The sequence below is a fragment of the Ambystoma mexicanum genome, chromosome 2p, assembly GCF_040938575.1.
Source record: "Ambystoma mexicanum isolate Mex_15411 chromosome 2p, UKY_AmexF1_1, whole genome shotgun sequence".
NCBI classification, from domain to species: Eukaryota; Metazoa; Chordata; class Amphibia; order Caudata; family Ambystomatidae; genus Ambystoma; species Ambystoma mexicanum.
In genome coordinates, this window is record NC_090923.1 from 346036481 (window position 1) to 346062508 (window position 26028).

At 44.5% G+C, this 26028-nt stretch overlaps 1 protein-coding gene across 1 annotated transcript in view; it reads right to left on the reverse strand.

The window, feature by feature from the left end:
• Positions 1-26028, reverse strand: part of ARF4 (ARF GTPase 4) — a 144810-nt gene that overhangs the window by 23883 nt on the left and 94899 nt on the right. Inside the window, exon 5 of the mRNA XM_069643680.1 lies at positions 22730-22855. Coding sequence (XP_069499781.1) covers positions 22730-22855 — 126 coding nt within the window. The remainder of the gene's footprint in view (positions 1-22729; positions 22856-26028) is intronic.

Here is a 26028-nt window from a genome sequence, read left to right on the forward strand (position 1 = left end):
AATGGACCCACCCCAGACTCAGTGGCACCGGAAAGACGGCTTCTGGGCCGAAGCCTGCCAAACGGACGAACAAAGGATCCCCGACCTGGGTTAGGATTGTAGAGAAAGGCACGAGAAAGACGTTCTATAAAAGTTCTGGCAAATAAAACCTACCGGAGCAAAGTTAATATTAAAATGCACCAGCGGTATGTTAGAGACTGTCAGAAAAAGTGGTAGCCTCGAACAATAGGAAAATCCCATAGAGAAATATTTGCGGTTGAATATTTATGGTAGTAACCACTGCCAACAGCCAGAAACCTTAGCGAGAGGTACTGTAGGATACACTTTCGAAAATGAACATGGGGGAAAAACTATTAACCCCTTCCAGTACCTCCATAGTAAGATGGGTTGTACTGGTTTAATTCATAGGATTTGTCTAGTAAAGTCAATGGGGACTTTACATGCCCTGGGAGACAGACTCCATACCCTGGGACTGACTACTATGTTTGGGGGTCGCTACGACACCCCTGTCTCACTGCACTGAGGGTGCTGTGTAACACATGTTAATAAAGATGGTTCCTATGGGGTTGAGAAAGATCCCATAAGCATTAAACACAAAATTATCCTAGAAAACACATAGCAAAAATGCCTAAGAGTGGGAAAAAGTCTCACTCTTAGCAGGTACAAAGAAACAAACCCTTCAAATCCAGGGAAATTAGCCACAAAATGAGAATTCTCCCCAACAGCTGGCCTGCCCCTTCCCCAAGAAACTATTACATTGTTGCAGGATTACCATTGGCCCGTTGCCATCCACCCCTGGATTTCTGTCCCCCGATTGGCTGGAACTAGTCTCCGCAGGCTTGGGATCTAACTCGGTTGTCAGCGCTCTGTGCACCTCTTCAAGGTGATGGGAATGACTGTGCCCCCAATGTATCTGTTGGCAGTACAACTTTTGCCTGCGAGAGTGCCCTCACCGAAGTCCATGTCACTTTATGTTGCTGAGAACTGTGTGTCTTCCCACCGCGGGTGAATGACGATTGTCTAGCTCGGCCGCATCACATGGTTGAGGATCACGAAATCAAGCTCTTCTGGTCTGCAATTTATGAGGATTTATTCAATTTTTCTGGTGATGGACCCTCGTCGTTTTAGGTCTGGAATGTGTTGCTCGTCCCTGACCTTGGCTGCGAGCTCTGGTCTTCCTATTCTGTGCAGCCTGGTTCTGCTTTCCCTAGTCTCTCATCCTGCGGCTTATGTGATCCTCGTTATACTCGTTGCCTTGCGTTCAGCGTTTCTGCACTTTGCCAATGAGAAAAATAAAAGCTTTTGACAGTATACATCTGTCCCATCAACAGAACTGTGCAAGCATGTTCTTAATGTATGTTTGTGTCACTTTGTGCATGGCTGCGAGTACTTTGTGACCAACGTATCTACGTCGTGGTTTTACCAATTACGTCAGCACAGTAAATGTCATCCATCGAAGCATTTGGGTCCATGACCAATGTTGAAGCACCTGTATCCATATATCCATTGCTTGGATAAGGTTTGAATGGCTGTCTAAGAGAATATATTTCCACATACTGTCAGTCACTGGTCCTCCTTGGGGCTGTCCGAATAGCAAGTGACTTTGTGCGTTTTTGACTCTTCAGGCTGTCATGTTCATGGTACTCATCAGTCCTCGGTAAGATCTGAAACATGGGTACTGTAGAAGGCCTAAACGCTACAAGGATGTCAAGGGAAAAGTTAGATGCAAGATGCATGCCACAGCTGCCCCCACGTCACGCTCTTAGGGACAGGAGGGAAACCTTGCCGCACTGTATCCTGAAATGCATGCTGCTCAACACCAGATCACTCATTAAACATGTTGTTAGGCAAAGTTTGTATGCAGTACCCTCTGGGACCACTACAAAACTGACCACAGGTATAGGAAACCCAACCTTTGGTATAAGCATGTAGTCCACAGTTTTGTTAAGTGTGTTGAGCAGCCAGGATTATCTCAAGAGGGGTCAATGTGAGCTGTAGTGGAGTTAGAGATTTACAGTTACAGGTATTCAAATAAACTTACACTCAAGATTTCTTGCATAAACAATTAATTTATTCAGTCAGTTATAACAAGCCTTCTTCAGAAGGGAGCAATATAATAGTAACACAAATTCACTTCCTCCAAGAATCATACAATTCAATAGGCTAAGCCAAAGTCAATGGGCAAAAGTCTTGTATAGGATGAAGCGGTCAAAAGTGACCGTCAAAACCCTCAACCGGCAAACTTCACTTTCAATGGCTGTTCAATGTTTCAACTACTCGCATGTACCGCAAATAGCAACACTGCAGTTCCTGGCTGTCAAGATGGACTTTCCTTGCTTCTGGGTTACGGACTCTGTTGAGGGGGCTCAGGCTCGGTCAGTCCTGCTTCTTGGGAGTCCGGAGGATCTTCCAAAAGCTCTAGGCCAGCTTAAAAGCAATGCACACAATCTGGTGTTCCTCTCCCTGGCTATACGGTCTCCAGCAGCACTTTGTGGAAATTCAAACAGCTCAGTGATGGATGTCTAGGTGGCTTACTTTGGAGTGGATTGGTCCCACCATCTCAAGGGGAGAAGTCGTCCTTGCAGGGGTGTCTCTGTCGAGGCGAACTTGGCAATTCGGACTTGCTGCATGGCTTCACCGGGCAAAACAACGGTCCAGTAGTTGCAGCAGCCGCCCTCTTCTAGCTCGTCTTCGGTTCTTTCATTCCAGTGATCGACTCTGCTTTCCAGTCCAAGCGACTCGCCTTTTATTCAGGTCTCTCCCATTCATTCCAGCCTAGCTGTCAGTCACCCAGCAGTATGGGAGTCCTTGACGGACAGTCAGCCGGCCAATGATCACAGATTGCATTTGGGTCTCCTAGGAGACTAAGCACAGGGAGCTTCGGGCACCTCCCTCACTTCCTGACTACCCCAGACACTTGGAGCCAGAGGCGGGCTTCACTCGTGAATTCCACCAAAGGCAAAATGAACAAAGACACCAAACCTGGTTTGCCGCGCAGAGCAAATCTCAAGAAAGACCTTTCCACAAAGAAATGGTGAAAAAAAAAGACCAGGGGCCATTTTGACAAAGATGGCTCCCGTGGGTGCTTTACTGTAGCTGCGAACGCAGCACGCAGTAAAGGCACACCATGGTAGTTCAACCTAAACCGCTGCCACCAGCCATTCAATGCAAAAAGGGTAACAAAAAATGTTACATGAGAAACTAGACAAAGGGGATATTGGGTAACCCCTTCAGTGGGTCTAGCAGGTTTCAATGGTAACTAATGTCAATTTCACTTTACTGCTCTTGGAAACAATTTATCCAAGAGAAGGTATTTAAACCTTTGGGAAATCTGAAATACTTCCCTGTGTCACTGCACTGAAGGTGCCACAACCAAAAGAAACATTGTTCAAAATCACAATAAAATGCATGAGAGTGGGAAAAGCGTCAGTCTCCAGGTTAAAAAAATCAAGTCCTCAAAATCCAGCAAAGTTGCTGGGGGTCCCTAAGGTGGAGGGAATTAGCACATTTCTGAGAATTCTCCCTAACGCATGTCCCGGAAGTAGCTACTCTTATTGAAGACTGCAATCTAGATATCTGTGCTCTCACAGAGAACTGGAGCCATGAAGCTGCTGATCCAGCGCTGGCTCTCCCGGCGGGATACCACATAAGGCAGGACAGAGTAAATCGCAGAGGGGGAGGTGTAGCCCACATTATTATATTTGAGCTAAAAACGTCGGAAAACAAGATTGACCCCATACCAGGAGCAGAACTCCTATTGGTTAAAGTAGCCATCAGTGCTGAAACCACATTGTATTACTCTACAGGGTGCCGTCAACAGACCCAGCCTTTCCTAACCTACTGAATAATCATTTACTGTCCTTATTGAAACCCAACACCAAATAACTTCTTTTAGGGTATTTTAACCCAGATCAACTACTTTACCAAAAGAGGAATTGAGCCCAAGGTCTCACTTGCTGTCAGAAGTCGTAAGTATCTGAACAAAGAGAACCTTAGCTCATGGGCAACAGCATTGAATGCAGAAGTTAGCAATATTGGAAATCTAGAAGATATCACCAATACTCTTGTGAAATCCTTGAGCACAGCCACCAGAGATTTGCCCCGGTTAAGCTAAAACACCAAATCGAATACAGGAGAAACGTGTGGTTGAATAATGATCTAACAGAACTCAAGACCAAAAATAAATCAAGCTTTTTTACGCCTGGCGCCAGCTTAGAGATCCTTCTAGTTTAGCAGCTTATAAAACCGCTGCTGTCAATTATAAACAGGCTGTGATATCAGCCAAAAAGGAGTCACTAAATGCAAGAATAGTGGACGCTAAATCTGATAGTAAGCAACTCTTTAAAATATGAAAAGAGCAAAAACAAATTCAGGGCTCGATTCAAGACCCATTCCTAAAAATGATACCTGGTGTACAGAAATACAGGAAGCTTTGTTTACTAAACTAAATTAGAGCCACAACTGAGGAGAAAAGAATATCCATGAGCAAACAAGATCTTGAAGCCAATGTATATACTCCTAATAAGGGGAATAAGCTTCAACCATTTAATTTCTCTCCAATATCCGAAGATTAACTTGCCAAAACCATAGCTCAATTAAAAAGCACAAGTGTTACACTCACCTGTTCTCTGCAGAGGCGTTGGGGCACGGTTGCAGCCCTCCCTGAACTTGAATCACCCCCTTCAGGCCTCTCCCCCAGTAGAAAAGCTGAGCGGTGGTACGTGGTGATACTGCTCCTGTGAATTATGGAAGATGGAAGCTCTGTCCTGCTACTTCTGGCAGGGGCGCGTCGAATGGGATCTAGTTCCTTCACTGATCCCTGATAAGGATTAGTCCAGTCCAGCTATGACTAAGCTTCTCCTTATGATTGGTAAGTCTTTCTTGAGCTCTTGTGATGCTGTTTGTTCCCTTTAATGTCTGTATATGTTGCTCCTATTTATGCCCGCAATAATGTCTCTCATCTGCTTTCTTACCTTAGAAGGAAATGCGGCCTCAATGCAGCTGAGGGACGCAGGAAGATGGATGCAACCGCAATGCTAGACAGCAGGTAAGTGATGGTTTAAGGGAAAGCGCGAAAGTAGGCCGAAGCGCAACCTTAAACTGACTATTTTTTCGATGTCTAACCTTGTCTTCTGTTTTTCCATGCAGGCGCTGCTGTCGACGATGGAGCACGTCGTGCTGCGGTGCCAAGATGAAGAATTCGGTGTTCCGGAAAGTGTAAAGATGAATACTTGGTTCGCCAAAGAGATGTACAGGTATGATCAGCTTACCCCAGTTGGTAAGTATGCCGGCAGGAAGCAGGATGTTCAGGAAGCAGGATCTACAAAGCCAAGTCTGACCTCAGGCGCCGGTGAGCGTTACGCTGCTTGCAAGTGCAGAATAACGTGAAGCATCTGTCTTGAGGATCAGGGCAGCTTATATAGCGGAGATCGTGGGCACGCCCATTAGGGCTGGCTTACCCACACCCTGCCACTCCTAGAGAGTCAATCCATTAGCAGCCACACCCAAGAATACACTTGGGGCAGCTTAATGGATGTAATGATCAAGGTTAATGCATCCAGCTTAATGGATGGAATGTTCAAGGTTAATGCATCTGAAGTGTTATGTCCATAATAAAAGTCTTTTGGTGTTAATGGAAGTTCTTGTTTACTTTTGGCATGAGCCTGGCGCCAAATGTACCAGGACAGTGTCCACCTGGGTCTCCTGTGCATGCGACCCCTGCATGCCTGTGCCCCTGACTTCATGACCATGACAACGAGCTGCAAGGGTGATCCATGTTCTGCCGTTATGATTAACCAGTGCTCCCCTATATGGATTCCGGCACTTAAGAAATGTGTTAATGTCTCTTGAGCAATATCTGGTTCCAGATGTAATCAAAAATGCCTGGATTACCACACTTATGAAAAAACCAAATCTCTGCCCCCTTGCACCCTCCAATTATAGACCTATTATGAACACTCCCTTTCTTGGATAGAGTAGCTTACAATCAAATCTCTCCCCATCTAGATAATAATCAGATCCTTTAAAAAATACCAATCCGGATTTCGACAAAACCACGGAACAGAGACCGCTCTTCTGGCTCTGAAATCTCATCTCCATCAAGGCATGGACAATGGTAAAATCTCCCTACTCATGATTTTGGATCTTTTGGCAGCCTTTGACCTGGTGGACCATACCATCTAGTCCACCAGACAGATGGATACAGCCAATTTTTCCACCAAGGCGACAGAAGAGTCGCAAGTGACCTGGCAGAAGCCAAACCAACCACTCTGTTATTTGGGGTCCCACAGGGAGTAGGTCTCCCCGTGTTTTTATAATCCCATTATTTGACATGTCGGAAGTTGACGGGATTGTTTTCACGAATTACACAGACAACACGCAATGCATTATCCCCATCTCAGGTTTGCATTGTGATGAAGAAATCTATATTAATAAGGTATACCAAAAGGTGACCAATGGTCTGGCTCTTAATAGTTCAAAAACAGAAGTCATGCTCATTGGCTCAGACTCCAAACTGGAGAAATTGGGTCCGATATACAAGAGTTTTAACATAGATAGTTGTAGTATCGTAGTGATGAGTAAGGTCTTGATAAGAACTTAAATATGAAGGCACAGGTGAACAGTCTGACTTCGTCATCTTATTTCAAACTGTTTCGCCATATCCGCCCGCTAATTTCTGAGAAAAATTCGGAGACACTAGCCAGGGCTCTCATAGGCTCCAAACTGGATTGTTGCTGTAGCCTGCTAGTGGGCATCTCTCAAACAGACCTTCAACGGCTACAGGTTATCCAGAACAGGGCGGTGAGGGTCATGAAGGGCCTTCACAGGAGGGACCATGTGTAGGAGGGATTGAGGAGTCTTCATTGGCTCCCTATACAGGCCCTGGTGCAGTTTAGGTTATTACCTATAACCCATAAATGCCTCGTGGGCCAAATGCCATCCTACCCAACTGAAGCCATTGTAAAAAATAAAAAAAACAAGCACACGGTCCTTAATATCAAATAACACCAACCTCCTGAACACCATGTGTTGCAATACCAATAAAGCATGCAACAGAGCATTTAATATAGTGGCCCGCTAGCCTGGAATTCCCTAATGCCAGCACTAAGAACCATTGCTTCGACCAAGGTGTTTAAGAAGAAATTGAAGGCCGCTCTTCTCTTCTAGCCCCAGTACACAAAAACCATTTCACTGATCCTACATGATTCTATTTCTCCTTAGGTCTGCTCCATGTGGTCCTGTTCTTTGTATGTTAGTCAGCACCTTTGGGTACAAGGAGCGCTTTACAAATATACAAACATACATGGGGGTGAGTGGCATTCCAGGGACCCTCTTCAAAAGAAAGAAGCAGTTTATGAGGACACAACCCAAGTAGGGGAAGCAGCCAGGTGACCAAGATGGGGTATCAGACATCCAGGAGGGGTTCACTATGGATAGCCTCGTGTTGGCAATTAGGGAATAGTGTCCCTGGAGGGGAAGATCCAAGAAGTTGGCGTGGACATGACCCTGATAAGAGCAGACATGAGAAAGATGACAGTGACGCAAGTGGAGCACAGAGTGAGCGATGTGGAGGACCCTACTGAAGAACCAGGTAAAGAGAAAGATGAGAAAGGCCGTTCCAGATTGTGTATCATCCGCCTTATCGGGGCCCCAGAGGGAAAAGTTCAATGCACTGAGCGGTTTCTGGAGAAGCTATTAAAAAGGAGGACTTAAAGACCAGAGGACTGACCAAGCAGTTTACAGTAGCAAGGGCACAGTGCCGGGGAGGGTGACACCGCCGGGAGTACCGCTCGTGATGGTGGCAAAGTTGCTGAATTTTAGAGAGATGCCATTTTACAGGAAGCTAGACACTGGGGGCATTTTCTGAGAGAAAGCACGAAAATCTTCATATTCCCGGACTTCTCGCAGGAAGATCCTTTGATGCTGTGAAAAGACGAGAGGCTGCAATATATGCTAGATGATGGTTTTCCTGCGAAATTAAAAGGTGTTAAGACAGCAAATCCAATTTTTCTGACGGTGGCGGAAGTGTGGAGCTGGCTGAAAATTAGTGGAGTGCAGGAAGAACCAAAGAGGCAGAAGCGCAACGATGAGACCCGAGTTAACGGCTGGAACGAGGAGAACTGATTGCGGGCGAGTTAGACCTGGAGTGGTGCAACACCTTGTCTTGGGGGAGGGGGGGGGATTATACAGACATGGGAGCGGAATTTTGTGAAATTGGTCTCGAGTGGATGAGAAGTCAGTGGAGCCATGAGTAGAGGACAAGCACCCGGGGCCAGGGAGCCACTTGCCCGGACGATGGAAACAAGGGGGCAAAAAGGCACCGTTGGTTATGAGAACCAGGGGGGGGGGGGGGGTTGGTGGAAAACAGACGCCGGGTGCTGCTGGATTGGTGGAAAGATGGGGCATGTCAAATTATTAGAGGGAGAAAAGGGTGGTGGGACGGGAGCAGGGACGCAGTTCATAGGTTGCAGTATAAACAAGTTTACTGGTTGGTCTATGGTTTTGTAGTTAAATGTGATCTATGGCATGGGTAGGGCAGGTAAGAGGCTGGGCTCATTATGAACACGGTAAGGGATGTGTAGCCAGTGGCCACATGGGGTCCAGCTAGTTGGGCTACATGGTGGCCGTCTGGGGGAACAGACAAAAGAAAGACACTGGGGGAGAGTTGGAAGAAACCATCCAGCCCACCATGGGGCTTGATGAAATGTTAAAGTAAAAGACAGAACAAGTTGAAACAGTTGGAGGGGGGGCAGAATAAAAAGAGGGAGGGAAATGGGTCACCACCTCGAGCGGGCCCCGGGGGCCTTAATCCATTGAAAAATCGCCACACAGTGCAACTGGGAGCCCCCGTAGAGTGCGCAGGGGGGACAAACTGATCTGCCAGGAGCTGCTCAGCCACCCCGGGGCTTTGGCGGCTGTTGGCCCACCTGGGGCCCAGACAAGACGGGTCCCAGATACATTTCTGGCCGTGGCAGCATGGCGGTTGCTGACCGGCCAGGACAAGAACAGCCGGGCCAGGACCGCGTGTTTGGGGCGGCCCCGACCGGCTGCCTGGGCTGTGCCCCCAAAGTCCTACCTCGTGATCAGCGAGGCAGGCCTGCTATTGAGAAAATCCTCCCGGGCTGCATTGTAGACACATGCAGCGGAAGCCCCGGGTTGGCCACTGCCAAACCGGGTGAAGCAGTGTGTAAGCCACGGGTCGCGAAAGCCCCGGGCATCCCAGCGGAGCCCAGGTGAAGACGCGGCCCGCCCCCTGCACTTCCACAACGCAATGCTGAGGGGGCAGGCCAGGAAGAGGCTAGATGCTCTGCAAGGATCACAGCGGCATCCCCTTAACAGGGGCACCTCTGCAGGCTTTGATAATGGTGCCGGCCCGTGTGGTGATTTTGGGTGGGTGCCCCAACCAACAGGGACCATCCAAAATTATTTATAAATACTGCGGGTCACAGCAGTGAGTGTGGGCTGTCCCCAGGTACATAGGGGGCCGCCCAGGACAATTAAAAGAATGCAGGATGTGCGGTGGGCCCACATAGTGGACGGGGACACACTCGAAGAAAAGGAGGGGGCCTCTCTCGTCATCTGTGGGGCAGGGCCCAGTTCATCAACCAGTGCCATCAGGAGCAGCCCTGCACATTGGACAGACCTAAAGGTACTGTGAAGGGGTGGCTGTCTGCCGCAGTAACCCCATTGTGACATGGGTTTTGTGTTTGTGTAGTATGTCTATATGTAGGTTGTGTATAATTCGGCATTGTTAATTTGGGTAAATGTTAAGTAGGGAAGGTTAGGGAGATGGGGTATTAGGGGAATGTTAAGCAAGTTAATTGTTAAGTAGGAACAGATCAGATGGCCATTAGCTTAAATAGAGGTGGTGGCATAGGTTGGCAGCCTGGCCAAGCCCAACTTCGCTAGATAGGATCACCATCCTCTGGCCTCACTCTCCATATGGGTGGTACCCGAGTTTAGGAAGGGGATTGGTGGCGGCAAGCTCATTCTTAGGGTCCCTGGGATCCCGCCAAGGAAGGGTGAGCTGATGTAGGTGGATTGAGCTCACACCAGGGGAATCCTAGGGTCTAATAAGGGCATGTTTAATGAAGAGGGACCCCGTAGGGGGTCTCTATAAAAATTCCCTCTGGTGTCTGTTCATTATCAAGGAACACAGGGTTTGGCCCATCTCCTTTATTAACTTTTATTTGCAGGTTGCTCAGCGCCCCACCAGAGCAGCTGGTCTGGGATGTGTCAGTGGGTCTGAAAAAACCAACAAGGGCTACAGATGGGCATGGACAGGGACCTGGCACTTTTGGGGGTTGGGGAAACAGGCAAAAAGGGTTAAGGTGGGGGCATTCCTGAAGTGGAATGAGATGTAGATAGCGTTGCTCCAAGAGACGCATTTGCCGGGTCCAGACCTGACGGAGCACAGTCTTAAGTAAGGGAGGTAGATTATATGGATCGACTTATTCCTCTTATACAAGGGCAGTATTGATCTGGATCAGGGAGGACAGCCCGGCGTATATTGCATACACATGGATGGACGCAGCGGAAGAACGTTGATTCTGGGGGAGGACGACATTAGAGGGCCAGCCCTTTTGTCTGGTGAACTATGCACCAAATGCAGACACAGGAGTACTTTAATTCAGTGAAGGAAAGAGTGGGAGGGGATCGGACGGGGATGCTCATATGGGGAGGGGATTTTAATAGCTGGCTGGTCCCCGGCCGAGACAGTTCTGGGACATCTGGCACGATAAGATCAAGGTCGTCTGACTCGCTCCACGGGATGTTTTTTTTTTTTACAAGATCTGGATCCTTTAGTACTATGCAATGGGGGATCGAGAATCGTGGCATTCTACATGACAGCATGATGTCCTATTATATGTAGGTAACCCCCTGGGAAATGTGCCGATCTTGTTAGAGGTGTTCGGGCAGAACCAGAAGCCAAGTCTGTATTGTTCCCCTTGGCAGCCCTTAGGAGGAAAAGGAAAGGAGCTCCCAAATTGGGAATCCAGTGGGACTGAGACCTTTCGCTACCTGGGAGTCCAAATCTTGCATGAAATAGAGACGTTTGACTATAATATGGGTAGGGCATTAGCGGGTGTAGGCGATGCAACAGATTTTTGGAAGACCTTGCCAATCGCTCCAGGGAGGGTGGAATTGTGCAGTATAGTGATCATACCCCAACTACATTATTTTGTTAACATCCCCGTTAGGTAATGGTAAATCCTTCTGGCCTGCGTCAACCCCAGAACTTTTTTGCTTTACGGGTGGATTTTTCCTTATACCTCCGAGTGGGAACCTTTTTCCACACTCAGTATCTCGGTGCCATTTTGTAGACTCTCCATAGTGTCTTTTTTGAAGTTATCCTCTTTGACTACTTTTTGGCAATAAGTGCCTGTTGTTGCTGGGTTGCCCTAGGGGCTCATCTTTTAACTTTCTCTGGCCAACCTTGACAGAACTACAGTTCCCAAGGGTAGAAAGGATCTTTGGATCCCTTTTACATTTTATTTTGGTTAAACCAGCACACCCCACCTCATGTGGAGTGCTGTGAGAAACCATGTATCCACTTTCACAATAAAATAAACCATTCTGTAACAAGGACAAGCTTACCTTTAATGGCTAGTGGCAGTGATAACATGTATTAATTTGGTGCACCTTTACCGTGGGCTGTGTGCAAAGCTGCATGAAAGGCACCCAAGGGTGCTCATTCTACCAGAATGGCCAGTCTTGATTTTGCCATTTTAGTGTTTGTCCTTCCTTCCCCAGACATCCTGGACAGGAACTTCCTGTGTGTGATCATCTTCGCTGGGAGTGCCAGGACTCCCCGCCCAGGCTCCAGTCAGTCTGTGAATGCAAGAAGTGAGGGAGGAGTCCAAAAGTCCACAGCCCTTTGTCTTCCCTCCTTGCATGAATAGGTACAAATCCCAGTGGGAGGCTGGCTGTCCCGATTGAACAACCAGACCGCCACTTGTTGTAAAATGCAGGGAGAGAATGCAGAAATTGGGCTGTAGTTCCTGTTAAATACTCCGAATCTGGAAGCTGAAGACAAGTCAACCACTGCAACCAAAACCGAAGAGGATGGAAAAGGAAAAGTGGCTGAGACGATTGCCAGCGACCAGAGAGCCTGCTGTAGCCATTCCTTCCAATCGACCTGGGTACTCCAAAAACGATGACTCGGAGCCTGGTGAGACCCACTAAACTCAAGATGACATGCATTTTAAGCCATCCATCGCACGCCGTGCTTTGACCTTGCGGGGCTGCAATAGTCCAATACCTCGAGCCATTATGCAGTGCACGGTATTGCCAGAGCCTTCCCCGTTAATCCCTACTGCAAAGCCCTTTCCAAGGTCCTGTTTTCAGTCACCACAACAAGGAATCCACCGACAGGGTTTTTGGCTGCTGATCCTGAAGTTCTCCTGCTGCAAAATCATCTGTGCTGAGGTAATGTGCTGGCTTGGGTATTTACTTACCTTAAGTTTCTTGCGATTCCTGTGTAGTTGTGGGGTGTTTCCTGTGATTGGAAGACCCCTCGTCCAGTTCACCCAGTCCCACTGCTGGAATCATCCAAGGGTTGCTTCTGTGAAGCCCCTGGATCCTCAACTAACTCTAAAGTAAAATACTGAAATGTTGAAACAGTCTGCCTTAGGAACTCTGACGTTTGCTACTTAAACTATCCTGACACTGCCTGTTGGACACTAGACCCTAGTGACTGCCCACTCCCGTCTGCCACTGAGAACACTCCTGCTCCAAGAATAAGGAAAAAAATGTTAAGGGATTGGGCCCTTTGCCTAGAAAAGAGAATAAGTGTTTAAAAGTGACTTCCTTACAAAAAGAGTTGGTTGGTAACTCAGAGTGAACAGTAAACCTCCTTGAATGTGTGTTGCACTATTCAGAAAAGTATACGCAACATCTTTCTTTCCTAAGAAACTGTTTTGCCATTGTAACAGAAATTAGAGGTAAGGGTATATTACTCACCTGTGATTTGGTTGTGCCGTTTCCCAAAAGTAATCCTGTTGGTTCCACTTTATTATTCCTGTTAGGATAATTCTATGAGTGGTCCTCAACTGGGTCTTTCTGCATTAGGTTTTACCTATCTGGTGGCAGATCCCCGACTTCGCTGGGGGCCTCCCTTTGGAACAGCCCCCCGGCAACTTTGAAACTTGAGGAGAACCATCTCCAATTCTGGAAGCACCTCAAGACCTTCCTCTTCGCTTCTGCCCTTGCCACTCTTCTCCCCTGCTGATCCGTTTTCCCTTGGCTCCATTCTTCTGCCCTCACTCGGGCCCAGGTACCTGCTCTCCCTCCGAGCCACCCTTTGCACTTGAGATCTGTATTTGTACCCATATAGTGCCCCATTTTTATTCTGCTGCACTTATCCGATATACCCTATCTGAGAAATCATGCACTTGCCGCTGCCTTTATTTATTGCATTTATTTATTGCACTTTTTATTCTGTTCTTTGTGCCGCACTTTTCCATTTCTCCCCCTTCCTCGCACTTTCCCCCCCTTTATCCATGCACTTGCGCATGCTTAATGTCAATGGACCTAATAGTTTTTTTTATTCTCCCTTGCTCCCCTCCCTTTACTTGGTCACAACACTTGTGTTTGAGCGCGATATAAATAAAATATATCATCATATACCTACCTAGAATAACCTTGAGTCATTCATAAAGTGCAACATAGGGTTTTGCTTTCCCTGTGCAGCTGTAGACAGGCACAAAACTAGTCTTAGGTTTATACCTGCCCCAATTTGCTGATTGCTCCTTGAAAAAGTATATGGGTTTTACTTACCTTGAGTTAGCGTTGTGCCATCCAATACTGCTCATCTCAAAAGCACCTGTAATTGAATATTACATCCTTCGGTTTTACTCACCTAGTATAACTGTTTTATCACAAAAGTAGTTATAGGTTTTTACTGTACCTGGAATAAGTGTTCCACTATTCAAAGAACACATATTGTCCAGTTTACTATTTATGTGATTTGTTACTGAGAGTCATTATACAACTGGTAGGGTCTACTGCCCTGGCATTACTGAGTGTAATTGTAAAAGTAACCATTGGTGTTTACCCCAAGAAAAGCTGTGACCTATACTGAATGTATATGAAAAGGTTTGACTTCCCTAGAGCTACTGTTAGGTGTTCCAAATAAGGTTTATGCTTTGGTCTGTGCACCTTCAAGCATAGTGTTGTGTTTTGATAGTTGTGATTACATATAATGTGTGATCGCAAGTGCCTGCAAGTGTGACTGGCTGTTTGGCTGCAGATCTAGCGCCCTGGACTCACTACAGGATTTACAAACTTTGCTGCAAGAGTAGTCAGCAAGAAGAAGTGTCTGCTACTCGTAACGTGGCGTTTCCGGGACTTCAAGAACCATCATTCCTGGCGCTGCTTGCTGCCCCTCCCCCTTCTTGCCAGGATTGGTGCACCATTTTTTAAAACAGCTGTGCACGCACACCGCAAGTGCCTGCAAGTGTGACCGGCTGTTCGGCTAGGTAGGTAAACGAATTAAGAATATAATCTCTTACTTAGTCTGCATACCCTCCGTGCTGTAATATTTGATCTGTACCAAGGTAGGACGGGGGGAGGAGGGAGGAGGGGATCTCATCTTCTATATAGTAGCGTTTAGTGGAGCAAAGTTAAAACAAATTGGTGCTTAATCCTGGCTAGATCATACTCGGAAGCCTTTATCCGCGTTTTTGAACTTGCGCTATAGCACCCTAATCTACCTTAACTTTTGATAGTCGTTCTGCCGGTTCCATTAAATAATGTATATATATTATGCTTTAAGATCGAGGCTCTTGTAAATGGCTGCCTTTTGCCGCCCCTATGTTTAGTCGTGTGCATGAGGCCGTCCATCTTCTGTTAAGTGCGGTATATGTATTGGTCGATGTAAACAACATTGTTGGCGGACTCTCAGTGGACTAAGTGCTGTGTTCTTATAAGCCATTTTCAGTCGGATCTACTGCTAACCTAATTTAGTTATAATTTAGGGGAAAAAATAATAATTAAAAAAAAATGATGAGACTTACAACTGGCATGCCCTTATGCCATCTGTACCGCATGCCTCCAACTGTAAGACCGGGCCTGCACATAGCTGGGCCCATGGAATTTGTATCTCGTGGACCGGTGCATGGTATGCCCTGTATGCAGAACGAAAGGTTGCCCAATACCTTAGCCTCAGTTTCCGCTAATGTTTCCCAGGCTCAATTCCTCTCCGATTTTACTATGCACCAGTATGCCTCCAGCGTCATGCCGGTCCTTCCAGATGCTGGTGTCCGTGCTGTGAAGGCTGCCTCTGTGCCTAATAATGGAAATCAGCCTGAGCCTGTGTAATTCATTCTGTCAGCAAATCCTGAACCAGAACCTTTATATTCTCAGGTTCTATCTGGTCAGCGGTCGGTGCATTTCTTGGCGCTTATGCCTGTTATTCCCAACAACAAAGACATGCTTAATGCTAATTTTCCATTAGCGCACTCGACCCAAAAAAGGACCTCTCCTCCTGTCTATGTGGTGGAGGAGTCCTGCCTGCCTCTTAATGACCCGAGACTTTCTATTTCACCTGAATTGTATCCTACTGATGCCCCAGAGGATATAATTTCCCCTACCGCTTCTAACGGCTCTTCTATTTCCTCTTTTGCTAAACCTGTGACCCGTGCCTCCTTTGGCTTTCCTGCAGTTAACAACCTTGCTCTGGACTCGGCTCTTACTGCAATTAACACTTCCATTTTTACACTTACAAAATTATTTGAAATAATTGATAACAGAGCATCTGTACAGGAAAAAGCAATCACTTTGATGAATGAAATAGATTGGCTAGCGCTGAATTTCCCGCAGATGTTGGACAATTTAAATCGTTGTGCATGTCAAGCTGTCGCATTAAATATGTCTCCAGTGATCTCTCCTCCTCGGGCTGAGCAGGTTATGGTGATCTCACCATCCACAACGGCTAAAGAAACGATTGCAGTTGAGGTTAATGACTCTGAACATATGGAGGACGCTGTAGTCTTACCCCCTGATTTGCCGGAACCTCAGATTCAATTATATGAGGCGTTTTGTCGCCCTTTGCAAAATCGGAGGAGAAAAAGAAACTTGAAAAGAACCTCTGATAGAGGTATGGATTCTAACTCCTCTCCTGAGCACCCCAAAAGAAAAAAATACTCCCGATTCTTAAAAAAAAATTAAAAATGAAGACAAAAACTAAAGCTTTTGTAGCTAATCTCTGAGGTTAACTCTCCCCCTGACTCAAGTCAAATTGTTGGTGCAGATAAAAATCTGCCCTCTACCAGCCTTGAGGATTTGCACTGGTTACCAAAACCATCTCAGTCCGAGGAGAGATCTCTGGACAAGGTGGATAGCCCTCCGGCAAATGTTAATCCAGCAACTATTGTGCCTGACCTTGCAGATGCTTCTCCTTCTAGAGATGATTTGATGAATTTATCTGTTTATTCTCATAATAATTCAATTCTGCCAGAAGCTATTAAACAAATTTTACATGAACACCAATAACCCCCAACCTTCAAGTCCCAAGTTCTGTGTCAACTTGGACTACAATCGATTGGCTTTCAGAACACTTGAACAAAAGACGTAATATAATTACTAGATTACCATTCATAAAATCCCCTGTCTCAAAGTCTGGTGGTAGCACTCCATCTGAGCCCTTGCAGCTTAATGCTGCTGGGTCTGCCCCGGGTGTTTCCAGTTCTGAATCCTCTGCCCGTATAGACAAGGGGGTAATTTGTGATCCAGAGAATTTACAAGAGGAAGTTATTAGAATTACCATGAGACAGTTTATTCAGACCCTTTCCCTTGTAGAGCTACTCTTCTTGCTGTTTTCCGTCTTATTCCAGCTTTACAGCATATTAATTCTGAAGATATAAGTAGAGTATCCTACCCTAAACCTGCTTACCAAGACACTGTCGATTTAATTGTACACCATCGATAATAGTTCAAAACTATGTATGGCCGCAGAGACATCTCCTAGAGAAAGGCCTAGCTCTAGAAAGTGTCGAACCTCAAGAAATCCCTCTCTACAAACCCGCAGATAGCAAAAGCAGACTGTACTATCATTTCGAATGTTGGTAGTGAAGAGCCCCAAAAATGCTGCTCATGTAATGCTGTTCCGCCCATTCACCTCAATTGGTCCCCTCAAAATGGGCTTGGCTAACCAAGAACGTGGGGGCTGCTGTGACAAAGCACTAGCTTACTGCCCCTCCCTTGTTTCATGAATGATCTATGGTCTCATGGAACACGCGTGGATTTTCACACTTACTAGCATCTAATCAAAGCTACTGAATAAGTATGATTTAATACTGTTGCAGGAAACTTGGTTGATGCAAACTCCAGTTTGGCCTGACCATCTGGTAACCCTGGTTCCAGCCTCAAAGGCAGCCAGAGGTAGACCAGCAGCGGGTCTTCTAATGGCAGTTCGTATTGATGCTCAGTTATACATGGACCAATTACCATCTCCTGACCATGGGATACAACCAGTCATTATACGCACTCCAAACAGAAATCCTTTTTTCCAATGGTAACGGTCTTGAATATATAATGGAATCCGCTGTTACCAACAGAACCATTGTTCATAAGTAAAATTGAAGCTCTTCTAGACCCGAACAATACGTTTCCCATTATTGCTGGGGATTTTAATATGAATTTGCTAATTACTAACCCTAAATCAGATACTAGAGCGGATAAGTGGTCTCGGCTAATGAAAATGAGACAATTTATGTATCTGAATGGATCACATAAAAGATACTACTCCACACCCAACCTGGTCTAGAGCCAATTCTCAACCAGTTCTGGATATTTCAAAACACGCCAATAACTTAGTCTCTGCATTTGAAGTGATCCCTACTCAGGCTAGTGATCACGAGATGCTGGAAGTAATCTGGTTTCCTCACTTACTTTATTCTGTCACAAACTTTATTGGTGACTTTGAAATAAATAATGTGCAGAATCGAATTAGATGGAACATTAATAAAATCTCTTGCTTGCAACAAAAAGTTGAACTCCTGGCTGGAAGTAAAGTAATGAATTCCCACACTTTTTACAATGACTATTCAGATCATTGTCCAGTCATGTAAAGGTATTAAACCAACTTTTACCCATAAATATAAATGGAATTCAACTATCAATGATCTAAAAAAAGATTTACGTAAGGCCCTTCGAAAGCTGCCTAAAAATGTAAGCAGTATGCAAAAAAAAAATAGCCCTGAAAACGGGCTATCAAAATAAAATTAAACAGATAATTCACATGAGGAAACACAGAAGCTGAATCAATGCTTGAAGCCTTGCTTCTAAAATCCTCCTCTGAAATCTGGAAGATTAATTCTGCCTCTGGAAACAGTCTTAAATTTACACAACTAAATGGTATTGATGAAAGAACTTTGAAAGACCACTATCAAACGCTTTTGTTTAAACAAGACTTAAAGCCCCTCTCCATTGATTGTGATCTCTCCGAACTTGCTCAATTCAAGTTCGATACCATCAACATCTTACTAATAATCAAAAAGCTCAGTTCATCAAGGGCTGCGGGTCCGGATATGCTCACAAATTTCCTATTTAAAGCGCATCCGGAAGCCTGGGCTGAGGTCTTACATCACATTTTTCAAATTATAATTAAGACCAAGACAATTCCTCCCTCTTGGCAGACTGCCATAGAATTACCAATATTTAAACAGGGGGATAGAACAAATCCCTGTAACTACCGTCCCATTGCTCTGCTAGATGCTCCCGGCCAAATCCTAGCAAGACTCTTAATCAGAGATTTTACTAGATGGCTGATTAAAGAAAATCTAATGGATCCTCATCAATCGGCTTTTGTCGCCGGCATCGGTACAGCACTAAATTTAATATTTATTGCCGCAATTAAAGCACAAGCAATAAAAACCAAACAACCGGTTTACGTAACATTTGTTGATTTTAAACAAGCGTTTGATTCAGTTCAGAGAAATATTTTTATGGAATAAACTTATCTGCAAAGTGCTCGTTGTACATTATATTTTTAATTCACCAATTTTATTCTAATACCTCGATTAAAATTAAACTTTTGACTAAAGGTCTTTTATCAGAACCTATTGAGACAAACATAGGGCTGAAACAAGGATGCCCGTTTGCTGCGATTTTATTTTTTATATTAGTGACTTTTATAATGCTCTTAAGAATATCCGGTATTTCTCTCCTAAATTGGGCGCTTATCATATTCAGTATTTAATCTACACAGATTTAGTTCTTTTTGATTGAACTCCAATAGGGCTGCAAAGAAAGTTATCAGCCCAGTCTGTATTTGCTGAACAGAATAAGCTGGAGATAGATGCCAAAAAGTCGAATGTTCTAATATTTAGTCATGTTAATAAAAGATCCAAATTTAAATTCATCTGGTCCCTTGCTAAGCACACGCTGATATGCGTTAGCTCGTACAAATATCTGGGAGTGAATGTCAACTCATTTATGTGAGAAACCATACAAAGAACTGTAGCTTAGAATGTGAATGGTGGCCATACAAGCTAAGGCTCTACAGAGGAAGTATGGTAAATGACATTATTTACAAAAAGCTGTTCCTATCATTACTTATGGTGCCCAGTCTAAATTACTGGACAAAGATATGAAGTGGGATGTATTGGAAGGAATCTTTTGGAAAATGATCTTTCCAGTTCCTACAAGTTTGCCAATTCCTCTTATCCGCTATGAAATGGTGTTAATATCCTTAGAGGTAGCTGTGCAGTGGGCAATGTTAGTAGCCCTGTATAGGAAAATTCAGCTATTCTCGGACCTCTAAAAATTCCCAGTTCTAAAAAATTTGTTAAACACTATGAATACTCCTCTGTCAAAATGGGAACTTCAATGTGATGCTCTTCTAGCAGCAGCTGATATTAAACTAGAAACCTTAATTCAATTTCCAAATAAAGCAAAACTAAAACTCTTTAGGACTGTCTGGATTAATACTGGAAATAGATGCTTAAACTATAAGGCGTATAAGGCCGGATCCTTTTTATTCAAAGCACTGAATGCGATACCCGTATATATTCAACAGTTTCCAGATAGATCCTATGCAGATACTTTTCTACGTTTTCACTTAAATTTGTTACCTACTAAATGCCAAAAGGCACTTTATGCCAAAGAACTGGCTCTGTCGACTGAATGTAGATTCTGTAAAACTTGTGAATCATCCTGAGACTAGTGCTCATTTAATCTTGGAATGTATTGGTTTGATAGACCTGAGGAAGAACTATTTTTTTAGCCATTTTAAAGAAAGACCTTTGTTAACAAAAGATAAACTGTGGCAAGAGATTTTTAATGCTACGTCTGTCTCATTGGGAGTTGCAACTGTACATTTTATTCTGAAACTGAATCTATGATAAAATAGTCGTGTTTGATGCTATAGTATTTGAATTTTAATCTAAATTGCTGTATTTGATGTTTATATTATGTGTTTTAATTAGTATTTTATATTGCTGAAAGCTTCTTACTGATCTTATTTTACTTCTGTAGAAGTTCCTTTGATGCTGTAATGGTTGTGTTAAGGTATTATAATACCTTATGTTAATGTAAGATTATATTGAAAAAGTTCATCAACTAACACAATGTTCTTTTCAATAAAAAAAAAATAATTGTGTGATGGTACTTAGTTACACCTATTTTTTTCTGGGCCTACCTGTATTTAAATACATTTTACAATACATCCTGTTTGTGTTTCTTTGCCCATTTGTATTACAATTTCATTTGTACTGTTTCTACAGCCCTCTGTCCCTCCTAAAATAAGCCTGGCTGCTCTGTCTACGCTACCATGAACTATAGCCTTAAAGAGTGGAGTCTTGTACTGGTACAGTTGAATGGTTTTACTAAGCCCTTAGTTGGACTTCAGAAAAGCTGTCCTAACGGGTGTGTTCATCTGAATAGTTATTTTCTAGACATTTATTGTTGCTTTTGATGTCAAAAGATCAGACACATACAAGTCCATTATTACATTTTCCAACAGGAACACTCCCAGGGACTGGTTTCCATTGCTACTCTATGTACCTCTATATCCCTCCTTTCATCACCGGACCTTCAGAAAATCACTAAAAACATGACTCATTTCCCAATGCGAATTAAACCATGGCCCACCTCTGCCTCTTTTTTCCAGATCCGCCTGGAGACCATGCAAACGGCAGTGGTGCATGTTACAATTCACACGGACATAAGAGAACTTCTTGCTCAATCATCCGCCTACTTTCTGTAACGGCACCCTTACACTGGTACTTGCATTGCGGTTTATAGTGATTGCATCAGAAACAAAAGGGTTGACACACCAAAGCATCGAAAACAAAGCATTTAATGCCAAAGCATCGTCAGTCTATCTTTAACATGGAAATGCCTTTCCATCTAAACCAGTCCATCGAAAATATAAATGGACTAGTTTCAATAGAAATGCACGTTTACATGTAAAAAGATAGCATTTCAATGCATTTTTTTCAAACTTTAAATGGAGCTGTCCAGTGCTGACATTTCGGCACTGGCCAGCTCCTTCTAACGTTTCAATTTCTTTTTGTATATTTGTATATTGGGTGGGTGGTTCGCCCACGCCCCCCCAACGTAAGCCTTAATCTAACCCTAACGTAACCCCAACCCAAACGTAACCCTTAATCTAACCCTAACCCCCATCCTAACCCTAATGTAACCCTTAATCTAACCCTAGCCCCAACCCTAATGTAACCTTTAAGCTCACCCTAGCCCTAACAACCCTAACCCTAATCTAACACCTAATCTTAAAATTACATTTCGATGGATCCATCGAATTTTATTTAAAAAAATGGCCAGTCTATGGAATGGTATTTCGATGGAAAGATTTTGATGGTTTGGTTGTCGATGCAATGACTGATACCTTGCATTGTCACTTATGTACATCACTTCATTGAGAAGTGCCATCACTCATAAGCAAGCAGATGTCATTAAGAACCCCTTGGTAGAATATACTCCTGTAGCTGATGTAAATAAAAGTTATCTAACACGCTTAATACCCAGAGGATTCTAAGCGCAGACCTGGGGATCGAACTTAGGTTGCTATGCGTAGTCTTGCTTCCAAGGCACGAACTTTGCCCCCGAGGTACTCTCCTGAGACAGCATTATAAATGGGTAACTTACAAATGGTGATGAATAATCTATGGCTAAACTATCTTTTGTGCTAAAACTGTTAAACATAACATGAATAACTGTGTATTATATATCATATCTTGAGTAGTTAGAAATATGGAACAGATCAAAAGAGCATATAGGGGAATAATGCATTACTGACTCGTACTCATTTTATGCTTGAAACCTTTAAGCCTGAGAATAAAACAAACCTAAGTATGAAAAACAAAATACAAAACCTGGTGATATGGACTTCTAAAGTAACTGATCAGGAATTGATGTTAAACTAGCAAATCATTCTCAAAAAAGTAAAGTTAAATCCATATTGTGCACAAGTAAAATAAAAATGAATACAATAAATACAAACATGGCTCTACTATTAAATTACAATGATTTAGAACATGTAATGCAAGTTTGTACAAACTCCCCAATGGAAACATTCTACATGTTTGTGAAAAACAAAAATGTATGAAATATATTTCAGTAAGGTCAATTCAACATAATTCTTAAAGGTCTATTGAACAAACTACCTGGAAAAGCATGACCAATCTGCACATGGACAACCTACAAAAGTGGAGAATTATTTACAAAAATAAAAAGGATTTCTGTCTAGAGAAACATGAATACTCACAGTTTTACTACGCATCGCCTGCAGAGATAGCTTGTCGGTCATTTCACTGATCGCCATAGCGTTTGGCAAATCTTGCTTGTTTGCAAACACTAGAAGTACTGCATCACGCAACTCATCTTCTTGAAGCTAATCAAACAAAAGTAGAAATTACAAAACCTATTAATAGAACCAATTGAAACTGGAAACCTAAAAAGTAAAAAGGACATGAACACGTAGCAAAATGGGTTTGAAGGTCCCTTACTTTTTCAAATACTTGAGCAATACACTACTGAGTGGAAGCCTTTATTTACAGGCAACAGCTTGCAGAAGGGCAATTAAAGAGGACGCTGGTGACAAAACCGACAGTAAGCGCCAGGGGATTTATAGCCATAAGTATACCACAAGTTAGGTTAGTGTCTCAGTTACTAATAAAACGTGCTGAAGGCTTTGTGAAAGCTGGCATGCAGTGCTCATTGTCGCCCTTAGAAATCACAATGTATAAAAGGAAGCTATACTGTGCAACAAGGAGCGCCCATATTGAGAGGGCTGAAAGACAAACAGGGATCAATGCAAATGGCCAGTAAAGGATTGAACTAATAGTCACAACAAGTTCAGACAGTTATGCAACATTGAAAGGTTACAACTTGTAGAATCAACTGCACAAGTGGAGTTAAAAAAAAAAAAAGAGGCATTACTAGCAATTTAACAATACCGTGAATGAAAGAATGGGTGGCAATCTGGGCAGTAGACCATGGTTTAAGTAAAGTAGTGGTGATATCGGGGTTGTTTGCAGACTGGTGGGAGGGGGCATAGAGAGGTTAACTAACTTAACATTGGGGCAGTGGGGCAGAGGTAGAAAAAGTATTGAAACAAACTGCTGTGTTCCCAAGAGAAGGGTTTTACAAACTGATTAGGTATCATGCAAAAGTCATAATTTGGTGTCTTCCCATTCCCACCACTACAATCGCGCTTGCAGGGATTGGTTGATGTGGGAATACACAATATGGACAGAGGTGCATAATATTTTTAGCATTCTAGTGCCCAATGAACTCTTCTCCAAGGTTCAGGTGTATAACATATTTGCTCCGGTGAAGATTTCAAAACCATCAATGTCAAGGGGAGTAAATAAAAAACAAACTGGATTGCATCAGACATTTTAGAAATAAGACCAAAAAACGTACAGGATAATCTGGATCAGTAGTGGAGACATAGCACTGTGTCACGATTTTGACCACTACCACATAGGGAAGGGCTTTGCAACATTTGGTTCTCCACATGTTCTTGACTACAACTATCCCTAGCCAACATAGTGAATGGTGATCATGGAAATGGTAGTCCAAAAGTCCAAAGTCGAGAGCCAACCCTGGCATAGGGAAGGAACAAGTAACTTACTTGTAACTGTTCTCCAGCATGGGTCTGGCATCGATGCTCATGAATATTCCCAGTCGTCAGGCTGGGAATCCTCGGTAAAGAAAAAAAAAAATCAGTTTCATTTCTGAACGTCTTTCTCCTAACAATCACTGAGCTCTGGGTCCTACTGCCCGTAGCCAATAACTGCCCTCTACCTAAGCCCCTCTGGCAGCCATCATCTGTTTTGGTAGCACATAAAGTGGCAGTAGGACCAAAATAAAAGCCACAGAGGGGTAGATTGGAATGTTTGCATGTGAATCCATGCCAGACCCATGCTGGAGACCAGTTACAGGTAAGTAACTTGTTCCTTCGCCGGCATGGGGTCTGGCATAGATTCACATGCTCATGAATAAAGAAAACATAGCAGTACACACATGCACAACCACAGGAAGTGGCAAGGCTCAACATAAGCATCTCTCACCTCCTCACCAGGCTCAACTTCAAGCGAATGGGTTGCGAAGCACTGCTTGGCTGACTCTGGACTCCTCCCTGGAATCCCTGCCAACGCAGTAGAACTTCGTGAAGGTATGCTTCAACCTCCACGTCGCAGCCCTGCAGATGTCCAGCAAGGGCACACCAGACGGGAATGCCGCTGTAGCAGCGATCGCTCTGGTAGAATGGGCTCTCGGGTGGCCAGGCAGTGTTTGCCAACCGGTGACAGTGGGTGATACAGCCGGAGAGTCACCTGGAAATGGAATCCTTGGACAGGGCCTTCCATGGTACACAGGACCAAAGTTCACAAAGAGCTAAGAGGTTTTCTGGAAACTCTTGTGCGGGCCACATAAAACTTCAGCGCTCTAGCCACATCCAGCAAGTGCAAAGTCCTTTCAGCCAGCGACGAAAGCGTTGGGAAAAAATACAGGTAACACCAAGGGCTTGTTTAGATGAAAATCCGACGGCACCTTTGGCATGGAGGGGTGCGTCTGCAGCACCACCCTCGTCTCGTGGAAAGTCAAGTAAGGTGGTTTACAGGAGAGGGCCTGGATCTCTCCCACTTGTCATGCAGAGGTGATGGCCACGAGAAAAGCGGTCTTCCACGACAAAAACATGAGTGATGCAGAATGCAGAGGCTCGAACGGAGGTCCCATGAGCCTAGTAAGCACCACATTGAGCACCCACGCCGGAGCCTTCACCAGCGGGAACAAGCAGAATAGTCCCTTGACAAATTCCTTGACCAATCAGCGCGACCACAAGGATGGTCATCCTGGGGATCTGGTGTAGCAGGAGATAGCCGCCAAATGATCCTTGGAGGTGTGGGCCAGCCCCGATTTGGCCAACAGCAAATATGGAAGGACCTGAGGGGCCTTTACCCTCAGAGGGTCGATCTTCTGGGAAGGGCACCAAATAGCAAATCTCTTCCACTTGAGCCTGTAGCATTTCAAAGTAGACTATGCTCTAGCCTTGGCGAGAACTTCCTTGCAGTCCGCCGGGAGATCGAAGACACCAAATGTTAGCGCTGCAGGAGCCAGGCCTTCAGGTTCAGAGACCTTGCATCGTGGTGAAGAATTGCGCCTCCTTCCCTGGCTAGAAGATCCACGACCACTGGCAGCCTGACTGGTGGTGCCGCCGACATGCCGAGACGGTCCGGTTACCAGATCTGCCTCGGCCACGCCGAGGATCTTCTGGCACTGACACTATTTGAGAAGATTGACGACTCGAAGTAACAGCAACGCATCCAGAAAGAGGCCTTCCCAAGGGAACGAGAATGAGTCCCCCATGCTGGCAAACCTTTGGCACTTGGTGTTCGTCACTGTCACAAACAAGTCGATATGGGGATTTTTGCGGAACAGGTTCTCCACTAGGTCCTGCCGAAGCTCCCACTCGTGGCATGAGCGAAGTTCCCTGCTCAGAGAGTCAGCGACCGTGTTCTTGACTCCTGCCAGATGAAACAGGATGAGGAACATCTCCTG